Source organism: Henckelia pumila, unplaced genomic scaffold (genome assembly GCF_033568475.1).
Source record: "Henckelia pumila isolate YLH828 unplaced genomic scaffold, ASM3356847v2 CTG_477:::fragment_3, whole genome shotgun sequence".
Taxonomy (NCBI): domain Eukaryota; kingdom Viridiplantae; phylum Streptophyta; class Magnoliopsida; order Lamiales; family Gesneriaceae; genus Henckelia; species Henckelia pumila.
Window position 1 is genome coordinate 216,338 of NW_027331842.1, and position 14,650 is coordinate 230,987.

At 34.1% G+C, this 14,650-nt stretch overlaps 1 protein-coding gene across 3 annotated transcripts; it reads left to right on the forward strand.

Annotated features, from left to right (window-relative positions):
* Window positions 1–3,876: 3,876 nt before the first annotated feature.
* On the forward strand, window positions 3,877–14,596 carry LOC140872842 (ATP-dependent DNA helicase Q-like 2). 3 transcript variants are annotated; one of them, XM_073275745.1, is made up of 20 exons: window positions 3,877–4,073; window positions 4,512–4,732; window positions 5,819–5,965; window positions 6,044–6,259; window positions 6,425–6,529; window positions 6,634–6,738; window positions 6,855–6,977; window positions 7,504–7,592; window positions 8,185–8,221; window positions 8,294–8,327; window positions 10,032–10,084; window positions 10,162–10,239; window positions 10,323–10,388; window positions 11,150–11,216; window positions 11,308–11,361; window positions 11,664–11,771; window positions 12,487–12,551; window positions 12,945–13,023; window positions 13,865–14,082; window positions 14,184–14,596. In XM_073275745.1, the coding sequence occupies exons 1-20, from the start codon at window positions 4,007–4,009 to the stop codon at window positions 14,358–14,360; spliced, it is 2,109 nt and encodes a 702-aa protein (XP_073131846.1). In that variant the 5' UTR covers window positions 3,877–4,006; the 3' UTR covers window positions 14,361–14,596. The 3 variants fall into 3 exon arrangements, with proteins under 3 accessions (XP_073131846.1, XP_073131847.1, XP_073131848.1); XM_073275746.1 differs by having other exon boundaries at window positions 6,425–6,482; window positions 6,641–6,738; XM_073275747.1 differs by having other exon boundaries at window positions 3,933–4,073; window positions 4,541–4,732.
* The last annotated feature ends 54 nt before the right edge of the window (window positions 14,597–14,650 follow it).

Below are 14,650 nucleotides of genomic sequence, written 5' to 3' on the forward strand. Positions count from 1 at the left end.
GAAGTTTGGGTGTGTATTGTCTGCTTTGCTAGTAACTATTACAAAATGCGTATATTGCATACTTGACTGTGAACTACTGAACTGATAGTTCATAAATTTGTTTAAAAAGAACACACTTTTTCTAGCCCTTTTTGCTTGCCCTTAATATTTTAAAAAATGTTTTCCTAAAGTAAAATGTGAAGGAAAAGCATTCGAGAAAAAGTACAAACAATTTGTGTAACACCCGAAAATTTTTAATACGTAAATTTGCATGCATAATTAAGAAAAATAATTATTTAAAATTTATATTTGAGTTAAATGACATTTATGTGTTATTATGTGAATTATATGCATGATTTAAATTTATTTTATCATTTAACCCGCAATTAGGGTATTTTTAGATTTTTAAGAAATTAATTGTTTTGATCGCGTAGACGGGACCGTGGACGGACGAGATACCAAAATTTTTAGCCAAAAATATTTTATGAGTTTTATGAGCCTTAAAATAATATTTTTAGGTATTTTGTCAAGAAAATTTTAGTATTTATTTATATATTTAATTAAGGGTTGATTTTTAGCCAAAATAAGTCATTTTTATTAATATTTAAAAATCTCTTAAGTCTTAATTTCGGGATTTGAGTTTTAGTATCAGATTATTATTATTATTAAGAGTTTTAAATAAAGTTTTGTTGGTATATTATCTTTATATTGATTATTATTATTTATTTAAACCATTATCTATTCTAATTAAACCAAAAACAAATCAATTCCTACCCTACACAAATCTTCATCAGCCGACAACTCCCTTAGCCGCCTCCACCCATCTCCTTCAACCTTTTCACGCCATTTTCCAGAAATATCAGAGCCTCCATAGCCGATCTTTCAGAGATTTTGAGAGTTAGTCATTCGTTCATCGTCCCGGAGCCGTACACGCGATAAAAGCTTTGAAAGAAAAATCAAAGGCATGTTTAAATTCTTTTCTTTGACCACAATATAAGCTAATTATTGTTTATGCCAGATTTTTAATGGTTGGAGATTTGCTTCGTTCGAATTTATTGATATTCTCTCATGTTGGATCAAGAACCATGCATAAATGCTTACCTTCCATTACATGCTCACGTTTTTCATTGGTATGGAATGGCTCATGACTCCTGGGGCTCGGTCCAGGGGTGGATTCTAGTCCTAAAGGTTGAACCATGGCAGGGTTAAGGGCTGGAGAAGGCTAGATCAAGGCTTGGCTTGAGTTGATGATGGGGCGGCTCGGTTTGGGGTTTTGGGCAGGAAGGTCTCGGCTGGTTCATGCTAGGCCATGAACCAGCCGACCGATGGCAGGGTTAGGACCGGCAGAACCCTGGGAAGGTCCTGCTGGCGGCACTCCGACCGGCCATGGCCGGAGCATGGCGGCAGCAGCCCTGGAAGGGCTGCTGCTCGCGCAGCCAAGAGGGTAGGGGATGGGGGATCGGGTTTGGGTTGGGGGTGGGGCTGGGTCGGGACTTGGGGGTCCGGGTCGGGTCCGTAGTGTCTAGGGTCAGGTCAGGTGGTCCGGGTTTGGGTTAGGTGGGCCGGGCTCGGGTATTTTAATTTTTAAGTATTTAATGGTTTTAGTGTAATTTGGGCTTTAAAAATTAGTTAGAAAATTATTTGGGCCTCCAAATAATTTTATTTGGACCTTAAATAATTTATTTAAGTTAGCCTAATAATTTTTATGGGCTTGAGAGCCCATGAAAATTATTGGGCCAGTCAGTGGATTTTTGGGCCAGTCTAAAATTTTATTGGGTTTAATTAAGTTAATGGGCTTAAATATTTTAGTTAGGCCCAGTTAAGTTTAATTAAGTTATTTGGGCTCAGATATGATTATTGGGCTTTTATTTAAGTTTAATGGGCTTAGAGTGAGTGATCATCAGTCTGGACCAACCCATGAAAAATTAACTAAGTTCGGAATATATATTTAATTATTTTTTTATGCATAAAGTCTATTTTAAGTATAAGTATATTATATTATGAAAAATTAATTAAATATATATTACGGACATATTTTTCAGTGCATGCATTAATGAAATTTCTTATGTATATAATTATGTAAATGATGAGCAATAAAATATTTTGGTGAAAATTGAAGTATGTGTGACATAGGGGTGATTTTTCACCATATGATTCGGTAGTTTTACTACCATAGGGGTGGTTATCCACCATATGATTCGGTAGTTTACTACCATAGGAGGTGATTTATCACCGCCATCGTACGTTGGTTCAGGAGACTGATCAATCGACACATGAGCGTCACACTTATGGATAGGACCATCTTCAGGTTTCAAAAGCATTGCTCAATTATGTTATATATGATGAAGAAATAATATGTTTATGATTATGGTTATGATTCAGTTTATGATTGAGCAGTATGAAAATATTTCCATGCATGCTCATGTACATGTATATGTATTAGTAATTATGTGATACATTATTTTTAACCTTGTTATAAAGGATTAGACATGTTGAGCCCCTAGGCTCACTACGCTTATATGGTGCAGGTGAGCATGATGACGTTTATGTAGCTCCTACCGATGGTGAGAACTTATGAGCTCACGGAGCAGTGGACCCCGTGACCGTCGCAGCTATTTAGTTAATTATGTTGAATTTTGAAACATGTTTTATTTTATTATTGTTTCCGCATATGAGATTTTTCAGCAGCATTGTTTATTATTTTAAATTGATGCATGAAACATTTTTAAGGATTTATTTATTTAATATTTTTCAGGTTATTTAAGAAAAAAGTATGTTATTTTTATATACATATATGTATGGGCATGTATGTACAGTAGTATTATTTAAAAAAAAAAAAATTTCCGTATTTATTAATAGTAGACGTTTCAATTTGGCATGCATGGAATGAAATCATTAGATTTATGAATCCAATTCCCATGTTACATGCATGATTGGGGTGGGGTTCATGGGGTGATTTTTTTTTATTTTACGTCTAAGTTTATTTATGAGAATTATATATAATAAATTTATTCTTGTTAAATCAAAGATGATCACTCTCAAGTATCAAATAGTGGTGGGTTTTCGATATATTCTACCAAAAACATCGAAATAAAAATTTTGAAATACAGCTATGAAAATACCGGTACAAAAAATTCATACCGGTACCGATGCCGAAATTAAGAAATTTTGATATTGAAAAATCCATACTGATACCGTACAAATACCAAAAAAAATTTGGTATACCTAAAAATTGTCTGTATATTAAAAAATTTCGATACGATATCCCAATAATTCGATATTTTAGTACGTGTTCCAGCCCTAGTCTCAAATACCAAGTGGGCCAAAAGTTACCTTTTCAAAGTTAATACATTACAAAGATTGAAGCGGAAAAAAACTTATGTTAGAGATTATGCGATATTTTGTAACAAGTTCAAAATACTGATAGACATCATATAGATTGCAGAAAATTTTATAAGGTATTTTAGGTAATGTAAAATTGTCAGGTCAATCAAAGTTTTATTCGTGTGTTTAGTTAATAATTAATAATTAATTAACAACCTATCTAGTTTTTTTATATGTCAAAAAATATAAAAATCATTGTTATTTATTTTATTTATTCATATAAAATAGTAACATTTTTGCAAGAGAGTAGATATAGTTCGTTGATTCGTTAACCTAAATTTCGAAGAGTAGAAAGGTTATTGAAATATCTATAAATAAGTGTCAAAACAAAAAAAAAAATCTATAAAAATAATACATAAGATACCTTCATGGGCCCTCCATAGTTGTGGCCTGTGGGCCTTGTGTCTGGATGGGATTGGTACACCCCAAATAAAGGCCTGCTTAATTGATAAACGGGCCTAACAATTCAGGCCCACAGTGTACCTCCGCCGGAGTGAGTGGCCTCCACTCTCATCTTCGCAGTTTGGAAAGGGAGCGCTGCAGTTCAAACAACGCTGATCGAAAATCTTTGGGGCTTTGTGTTATAATTTCTCTTAATCTGAATTTCAGCAAGTTATTAATTACGGAAGACGAACAGAGGAAAATGGGTAAAACAGAAGATATTCTGACGGAGCTTCTCAGCATTGAAATGGAGCTTCAGGATGTTGAAGGTTTGGTTTTTAATATTCTTTGCCCTAATTATGCGTTGCTTCCCAATTTTGGTTATGTCTCTGCTGTTTCTTTTTTATTTCTTGAGGAAATATCTCTGTGATTTAAAAGGTGTTTACTTTGCTAAATAATTATAAGTATTGAACCATTATGCTTGTATTAATGCATGAAATGTGTTGGTATGTTGGTTAATATGCATAGCATGCGTTGCGAGAGTTATGTGCTAAATCTGGATCATCCATGTCATGAATTAACCTATCCAGGTTCCTTTTGAGACCTTCCTGTCCTGGTCATTCTTGTAGGCATTATGTCAGTGAAATTTTGAATACTTTATGCCGCGTAGTTATTTTACGAGTTCATAGTTTGATAGAATATAATTGGTTGTATATTAACTGATAGTTTGTGAGTGCTATTTATTAGCTATTGTTGTCTTCGTCCAGAGCAAATAAAGGTATTGCTCAATCAACAGGAAATGCTGCATGAGAGACAGTCTGAACTTAAAGCCCTATTGGAACAAAATGAATCATCTACAAGTCATGCTGGTGATGAAACTACTGTTTCTGTTGAGAATTGGTCTGGACCATTTGAATGGGACCGCCAAGCTGATGACGCTAGGTTTAATATATTTGGCATATCTTCTTATCGTGCAAATCAGCGCGAGGTTTGTGTTGTTCTTGACGTTCTGAACAATTATTGTATATCTTAAGCCATAAGCTTGTAGAAGTTCTTTAGGGAAACTCCTATTGCTTAATTGGCAACCATTAACTTGGCTCTGCAATTTTTTAGTTTTTTTAATGTGGAAAGTGCTGCTTTGATTTTTTGAGTATTCTAGTTGATGCCTTTGATTTATTTCCTGCCTAAATGCTGCAGAAGCCAAAAATATTATGTATGCTAATTGCCATAGTTCGCAAGTCTTGAGACAATTTCTCATCATGTTGTCTTATGAACTTTGTTGGCCAGAATTTTCCTCTAATTCCGAACCCAGCTGATATTTGTTAAAATGGAAACAAAAAGTTAGAACAGATGGTTGCTCTATCCATTTTTTCGCCTACTTTAGCTGTGGTGTATTTAGTCAGCACTTGCTCTTCCAATATATGGCATGTAATAATGTGGATTATATCCATTACAATTGTTATTTTTTTGTTGTTTTCAAGTGCAAAGAACGCATCCATATTCTCTGACTTCATGTTGCATACATGAGACAATCTTGAGGCAGTTTCAAGGTCATCATAGAAGCAAAGCTATATGCCAAAATTGGTCTTATGCATTGCCAAGGCTACTAATGAGATAGAGGGCAAAGGACTTGCCTGCACATTTTCAAACTCAAAATTTTTACTCAGAGCTAGCTGGATTACCTGCCTATTCTATCAACTAAAGAGATTCCCTTGGGTTTATTTCGAAGTTAATGCTTTTTGTATTCTTTTGTGGGTCAGAATGCTTTTACCTATTAATAAAATGAAATTTGTTTCTGATAAAAAAGAAAAGAATGCTTTAGTCATTTTTTAAAAATCTTCGAACATTTGTACCATAACTTACCTTGTAAGCAAACTAGATAAATCTGCAACTTTCCCCATTTCAGTGCATCTGTTGTTATGCTTTGTATTTGATAACTGAAACACATTCGGCCCCAGTTTGGTCTATTTGAATAGGTGGTTATTATTGATGATTTTTTCCCCACACATTCATAATTATAAGTCTGTGCTGTGCCGACTCAATCCAATCACAGCTGATCAGTTTTTACGAACAGATTATAAATGCAATCATGTCTGGGAGAGACGTTTTGGTTATCATGGCAGCTGGTGGAGGCAAGTCTCTGTGCTACCAACTTCCTGCAATCCTTAGAAAGGGTGTGGCTCTTGTTGTCAGTCCTTTGCTGTCTCTTATTCAAGATCAGGTAGGCTCATCAATTCAGGCTACTTTTGCCACGTGCAAACTCAACATACGTTCTTTCCCTTTTAAACAATTGCTTCAGGTAATGGGCCTGGCTGCTTTAGGCTTACAAGCTTTTATGTTGACGTCAACAACAAACAAGGATGACGAGAAGTTCATATACAAAGCTCTTGAAAAGGGGGAAGGAGAGCTGAAGATATTATATGTAACACCAGAAAAGATATCAAAAAGCAAGAGATTTATGTCCAAATTGGAAAAGTGCCATCATGCGGGTCGCCTTTCTCTAATTTCCATTGATGTAAGAACATGACACAGTTCTCTAAACTCTATATGGCAGCTTAAATGATTATGTTGAATGTTCTTCCTTTTCCTGTCTGCAAATATCCGCTTTTCAGTGTTTCCAATTGCTACTCAATAGTTTAACCATTTTAATTCTACATTTATTTCTTCAAATGCTTTGCAGGAAGCGCATTGTTGTAGTCAGTGGGGCCATGATTTTCGTCCCGACTACAGGAATCTTGGTATATTAAAGACTCAGTTTCCTGATGTTCCTGTTGTTGCTTTAACTGTATGTCATGCTACTTGACGATACATTTTCTTCTCCAGCAGTCTCAAAGGGTTCTAAAGTAATTGTACTTTAGTTTTATAGAATTTAACTCATATGTTTTTTAGGCAACAGCTACAAAGAAAGTGCAAGAAGATCTAAAGGACATGCTTCATATTCCAAAATGCATTAAATTTGTTAGCTCTGTGAACAGGCCCAATCTCTTTTATTTGGTATTACTTTCATTAGTTTCATGTCCAAGATATTATGAACTTGATTAAGTTGTATTCTAAAATTCAATAGTTTCCACTGCTTGTTCATGCTTTGAGACTTGCAATATACTTCGTAGGTACGAGAAAAATCATCAGTTGGAAAGGCAGTCATTGATGATATAGCTGAATATATACAAACGTCATATCCAACTAATGAATCTGGAATAGTGTATTGCTTTTCCAGAAAAGAGTGTGAACAGGTGCAATTCTCTTTCCCTGCTTCCCTAATCATTAAGGTTCATCAAATAATGGAGTGTGTTTATGTGAGGGTGATGCTGTGAAAGATTTGGAGAAGATCACCTGGGGGTATCAACATTTTGGCTTAAACTGCGATTAGAAGATAACCAATAGTTGGTATAATTATGGAGAGTTCTTTTATGGTGCTCAACACTATATGCCCACTTCATGTCCACCATGTACAAGTCAACTCATTTATTGTACCGGCCAACTCATCTATTGTACATAGTGGGCATGAAGTGGGCATATAGTGTTGGGCACCATAAAAGAACTCTAATTATGGATGTGTAAAATATATAGCCTGAAAGTTGTAGCACATACTTGAATGGTCATGTTGCTCAAGTTCTTGCCTGATGGCTGATGCCCAATCAAGACTGAGAAGTGACATAAATATATAACGTTTATTGTAATTGTGTTTTGTGGGTTGGCGTAGTTGGGTGGTTCGGAAAATTTAAGTTAAACTTTTGCCATTGAATGCCAAAAATGTAGGTTGCAAAAGAATTGCAGGACAGGGGGATTTCAGCTGATTTTTATCATGCAGATATGGATGTGCATGCTCGTGAAAAAGTTCATATGAGGTACAAGTTTGCCAATTAATTGCTCGTATCAATGAAATAGTGACAAATTCTGCCTTATTGTGCAAAATCCAGTACAGCTCCAAGGTTTAAGAATTTTAGAGTTATGGTGTACAATTTACGAAGTCATGTTCTATTTAAGATGATGGATTGTGAATTTTTTTAACTTGAATACTGGACAAAATCCGGAGGATGGCTGAAGTTTGATGGTCTGTTGAGTACAGTGTCTGCATGCTAACCTGGCGAGAGAAATTCAATGTGTGATTTTACAGCTATGAAATGAGGATATATTGGAGACCAGATTTCATTCATATATACCAACATGGGCCAAATGCTGTAGTTTATTTGTAGGCAGTATCAAACTTTATTATCCTCCGGAAGAGAATATTAAACTGGAAGCGAGCAGAAAGACAGTGTGCCGATACTGTAATTTGTATGGCTACTAATATCATGTGATTTTAATTTGGTTTGAATATAGTTCATTTAGGTTTCAGTACCTTTGAAATTGCTTGCTTTCTGAATTTTCAAAAGGCTGATGTTAACATGACAAGAAGCCTTTGCTAAAATGGGCACATCACATGATTTTCTGTTATAGGTGGAGCGATGCCAAGTTACAAGTCATTGTTGGTACGGTATGTAAAGGAATTTTTTATATTATATCGATACTATAATGTCAAATAATCATTGCACATTGTTTCTCACAGGTGGCATTTGGAATGGGAATCAATAAACCTGATGGTTAGGAACTCTTATTTACTTTGTAGTTCCTTTCAATGCTCATTTGAGCCTCTACTCCGAAATGCACCATCTTATATCTGAGATAATTCATATTTCTGGAAAGAAGTTATTTATTAGGTACATAAAACAGTTGTTCAGCCCAGTCCGCCCCTTGTCTTAATGGTCTACCCCATAACCCTAACATCCATTTTTATAATATTTCATGTAGTTGAGCCCAGTACGGCAGTACTGATTAAACTTTTTAAGCCCAGCCCACCGGTCGTTTAATTTTTGAAAACCCCAGCCTTTTGCATATATATTTTTTAAAATCTGCCACCCACCACCACGTTTTGTTCAACCTTTAAGTGGATTAAAATATTGATTTCATAGGCTATTGGAATTGATTAAAATATTGATTTGTCCTTTATTTATGTGATTTCAGATTATGGATTTGTGTTGCCTTTATTTTATATTTTGTTTTTCTTGAATAAACCTTAGTTAATATTTCAATTTTTCACTTTTATCTCCTTTTTTTTATTTCTAAGGAATAATATTTGATAATGTATTTTTGTTGATTGTTGAAGGTAAAAGCTTGTAGTTACGCCAGATTAGGTGTTAATAGCAATGAAATTAATTTGTGAAAATATTGTTATTGAGAGTATTGTCATTAAAATCTTAATATTTTACTATATTGTATTATTTACTGTTTTGTGTGTTTTTCTATTAATTTTTGTCTTTTAATATTTACTGACATTGTTATATACTCAAATTTATACAGTAATTAACTATTAACGTATTAAACTTTTAGTTTTTTTGGACAATTTGTAATTTTCATTGTGTTGTTAATTAAGTTGGTTACTATTTAAAGTTTTTGTTTTTGTTTTCTTGCAAATTTTATAGGACTGTTAATGTTCAGTGGGAATTTGCCGGTTCAATAGATTTTTATTATGACACATAGCATTAGTCTCAGAAATTGTTTGATTTTATATATTTGCATTATTTTATATATTTATTATATTTTTGACTTATATACAATTATATATTTGATTAAAATGTTATTCATCATTATATGTTATATTTATTATGTATTTTGACGCAACATTATTTTTAGCAATGGACTTTTACGAAAAAAATTATAATTAGCCCCCCCCTCCCAAATGTAAAATCCTGGTTACGTCCCTGAGTTTGTTGTCTATCAACTCAAAATAAATCTCATGGCATAGAGGTCCAACAGCTGTCCTAATCTTTGCAATCTGTAACTGATGACGATACAGTATTAATGTCAAGAATGGATATATAAATGATATATATTATTATAAGTAATCAGAAGGTTATATAAGTATTAAGCATAAAAATATAATTAAATGAAATTCGTATGACTAATGGTTTGTTAGGAGTACTTCACAGCATTCCTCAAAAAAAAAAAAAAAGAAAAAAAAAGAGTACTTCACATCAACACTTACGTGTAATGTTCAGGGTTAGTGAGAATTGATGGATTTCTTATCTTATCCCTATCTCCTTCTCACTGCCTTAAGTTTCTGGTTTTCTCTACAAAATCCCCTCCAGTTTTATTTTAAATTAAATATATGGAGTTGGCACTCACTCAAAAGGAGTGTTACTACGACGTGATCTCAGTTCGTATCAGATAGTATTTAGTTTTTCATATTTTCATATTATAAATTGATTTATGTTTTGTACATGTGCATTCATAATGGCTGGTTGCAGTCAGATTTGTAATCCATCACAGCTTGAGCAAATCAATGGAGACATATTATCAGGTTTTTATTCCCTTGAGGCTTGAATCTGAATGATTATTTCCATTATAGTCTTTATACTTGCAATTTCTTCCTTTCAGGAGAGTGGTCGAGCCGGAAGAGATGGGCTTCCTTCTGAATGTTTGCTGTACTTTAGACCTGCTGATGTGTCGAGGCAGGTGATTTTCTGTTAATTCGATTGTTACATTCTTTTTTACAGCTAAATCAACATCATGAATCTCGAGTCCATTCCTTTCTGCAGAGTTCAATGGTCTTCTATGAAAATTCAGGGTTGCCAAATCTCTATGACATTGTAAAGTATTGTCTGGTATGGTTCTTTTATTCTCAATATAACCATATTCTTCCCTTTCCGGATTAAAATTCTTTTGGATGAATAAAATTTGCTTTTAGAGACTAGTACTGAGATTATTATCTCAATCATCCATCTGTATTCTTGTATTGATCAGCGGAATAACTTTCATCTGGTGGAAATGAACATTGCTGAATTTCTGTCTCCTTTTGTTTTCATCTCCTATTATCTGTTGGTTGCATCCATGAATGTCCATGTGTTGCTAGCAAACTACCTGAAGCAAAAATGAATCTAAAGTGTGAATCCACCAAGTGAATAACTTGATTGAATTAGATATTTGAGTTCTAATAGAAGTATATGATTTCTGAAGCGAATATGAATTTGAAGCGTGAATTCTTCTAAGTGAAACACCTATGGTTGTTTTTGGATTGGAGGATTTGATTTGAGGGAGTATTTGAAGGAAGGATTTGAAATGAGTCCACAGTGAGATGAATTTGAAATCCTTCACGGTGACTCAAAAAATGTATTTGGAGATTTGAAATTATTGTCAAGTGGATTTAATCAAATGGACCAATGGATATGATATCCTTAGCTTCAAATCCTTTAATCCAAATGCAAACCTAGTTGTCAAGAAATTTGAGTTTTAAATCAAATAACATAAATGATTTTGCATTGACTATGGAATCAGGGTTCATTTCATTATGATTTTTCATTACAGCAACTTGTCTACTGTTGACAAGTTATTGGTTTTCACGCCAGCTTTCATTCTTATCATGTAGTCTAAAAGACAGTGCCGTCGGGGTGCGTTCTTCAGACATTTTGCTGAGCCTCTACGAGACTGTAATGGTACGACTTCATGCTGTCCACTCTTTAAGATAAAAATTTTAGTTTTGCTGCTTTCTTTTACAAACTGACCTTTATGTTTATTGTTTCTCAGGGATGTGTGATAACTGTGTCTCCAATACTGAAATTAAGGAATTGGATGTCTCTGGTATAATACTCTCAATTGGTTTTCTGAATCAAATTTCTTATGATTTTATTTAATAGGTTAAGCTTACGATGAATCTGGTCCTTATGAACAGAGCTTAGACAATAACTAAAAACTAGTTTCCCAATGTCGAAGAGTAACCAAGACGTCTATGGCCAAGTGACTGAAATTCTTGATGGTCATTTAGTGTTACCTTTATGGATCCCCACTCGTTTAACTTCATTCTTCTTCAGTATAGCAGGACAATACTCTATTATTTGCATAAGTAGGAAGCAATCGTAGTCTTACCGTTGATGTGATATCAGGTCACACAAAACATATGGTATCATTGTTGCAAGACATGCAAGAGAATGACCAGAGACTGACAATGCTGCAATTGGTTGACAAGATGAAGATCAAAAACAAGAATTCAAGTTAGTTATACTGCTGCTAACTTGATTTATAATGTTATTGTGCATGGTCTCGAGTAGAGATAAGATGATTCCCTTACCCCTAACAATAACAATATGATTTGGTAATCTGGTTTTCTCGCATTTTGAACACTATTGGTTATCTATACAACCATACCTATAGATTCTATATTACAAACTTTTCAAGGAAATAAATGAACGATTACTGTGCTTTAAAATCCTTAAAGATTTGTGCTTTCTGCATATCTGATTTGCATCATCAAAAGGTTGGGATTATATCAATTTTGTAACTTTAGAAGTCTATGTTCGTGAACTGAAGTGCAGTTGTGATGGGGTCCATAAATCCGCGTAATTCTTTTATAGATTTTTGTTAGTCTAGGTTTCCTGAAGGGAACAAAGAGAGAATTTCTCGACTCTTTTCTTTTCATTTCCATCGAAGCCTGTAGTTTTTTAGCTATGCTAATTAAGAACCTAAGAGTAATTTGCCTTCTAAGGTGCGTTATTTAAATTCCTGTCCTAAGATACTGAGTTACATTTATTATGCCCTGCCTTCACCGCCAAAGAATAACCTTGTGAAGAAAAAGTCTAGATGTTTGGCAACAAAGGTTGCGTTAGCAGTGTTGCTAAAAGTTTGAATTTCATCATTTTAAATTATGTGCTGATCAGCCTGATCTTAGCATCAATGCTTGAGGATATGTTATTTTTGTCTTTCTCGTAGATCCTGAACTGAAAAAGGAGCAATTGGAACAGCTTGTAATTCAGCTTATAGTAGATAGGGTTTTGGTAAGACTTCCGGTATTCTTTATTTAATAAGCAATCCTCCATTGTTTTTATCACATCTTTTTTTCCTGATATCTTCCGCTATATCTTGTCACTACATTAAACAGCACAGGATAGTCCGGATCTTTACTATCTTGTGATATTTGGCTGCCTAACTACATGTGAATAATTGCTTAAATACAAAAATAAAAACATGTCAAACAACTAGGACACAGAAAAACAATTTTATGTCCACGGTATAATCAAACCTGTTAATCACGCAAGATAATACCTACCTGGCAAAACTTGCAAGTGTAGTGGCTGCTGGTTCGTTCCAAGCTAAAATAGATAATTCTATCAAGAACCTTCTTGTCATTTTTTTTAATTGTGGGATTGTCATCTCCTTTTCTCATGCAGAAAGAAGAATTTCAGCACACTGCTTATACCACAAATGCTTATGTGACCGTAGGGCCCTTTGCAAAGCAAGTCTTGCATGGTAACGGTGCTCCATCCTCAATAATAAACAGTACATAGAGTCAATATGATGTTATTCGCAGAATGTGATACTTGATTATTTTAGTTAGGATAGTGCTAGGATTGCTTCTAAAAAGTGCTTTTGAGCTTTTTCTTCACAAAGTTTTGAAAATTTTGTTATAAACAATACATAGAGTCAATATGAAGTTATTCGCAGAATGTGATACTTGATTATTTTATTAGGTAGTGCTTAGGATTGCTTTTAAAAAGTGTTTTTTGAGCTTTTTCTTCACAAAATTTTGCAAATTTTGTTATAAATGTAGTATACATACTAAATACATTATCGGCTTCAGTTCATTGTTGCTACTATATTCGTATACAAAAAAATTGTGTTCTCTACCAATGAAGTAAAACTCCCTTTTAGCCCAGAAAGTAATAATATTCCATTTCCGATAATTCTTTTCAGTTAAAAATCCTAGCCGAGTGTCCATTTGTCTGCTGAATGTTGCTTTGCTCATATATGTATTATTATTATTCTGTTGCAGACAAGATTTGTATGAGGGGATGACAGGTTGAATTACTACATGTAGGTGGACGAAACTAAGTTTCTTAGAAAAATTACATATAAAATTATATTCGTATTTTGCTAGGTCCGTCTGCTCATGATTCATACATACATACTTCAAGATCGTGAAAATTATCTTGAATTTAGAACGTGACATTGCAGAGGATACAAAATATCTAATCTGGAAGCCAAGCGCTATACTATTTATGAACAAGCCAGAGGAAGTAGGATGGAGACCGATGCTGTCTCTGAGACTGTCTAGCGTTGTAATTTACAACATTTATCCTTCTACTTTCAGGAAAGAAGATGGTGAAGCTAGAAGTTTATAGCGGACAGAGAGATAGCTTACCAAATTCAAGAACTTCAAAACGGGGGAAATCTCATGGACTGGAAGTTAAGCTTGATGATCTAAGAAAAGAACTTGCTTCAACTGATGGAGGAATCTTTCCACATTCTATTTTGTCCACTCAGCAAATTGACATGCTGAGTGCCAATAAACCAAAATCTATGGAAGAGGTTTGATTTCAAATGCACGATCAAAAGATTCAATTGAATTTTTGAGTATCTGGGAAACTGGATTGTCCTGAAGCTGTTATTGGTTGCATTTATTTTTGCAGTTGGAGTCGATTATCGGAAAGTTGAAAACCGAGAAATATGGGAGAAGAATTATTGAAGAAATTGGGAAGCATGAATCTAACCAGCCGATGGATGATGAATTAACAGGCAGAGCTTCTAAGAAGATGAAGATGAAGAAATCTTTTATTGTTGTAGAGAGCAGCGAAGATGAAGTATGAGACTTCAGACTAGGCCTATTTAGTGTCAAGCCAAACCAATTCAAGAACCCTAGACTGTCCCAAACATGAAACTTCGATGCCAGATGAACTATAAGACATTAGTGATATTTAATATTTATTTAGGAACATTGTTTTGGTAAAATTAAGATGTTAAATCACTAGTATTGATAAACAAGTGGCAAAATTATTCGAGTACAATCATCTTACGGCATCATGTCTGAAGGATTGAATAGAAATAGTCGTCTTTAAATCAAACATGGATACAGCATCCAACAAGACTAATTAGAACA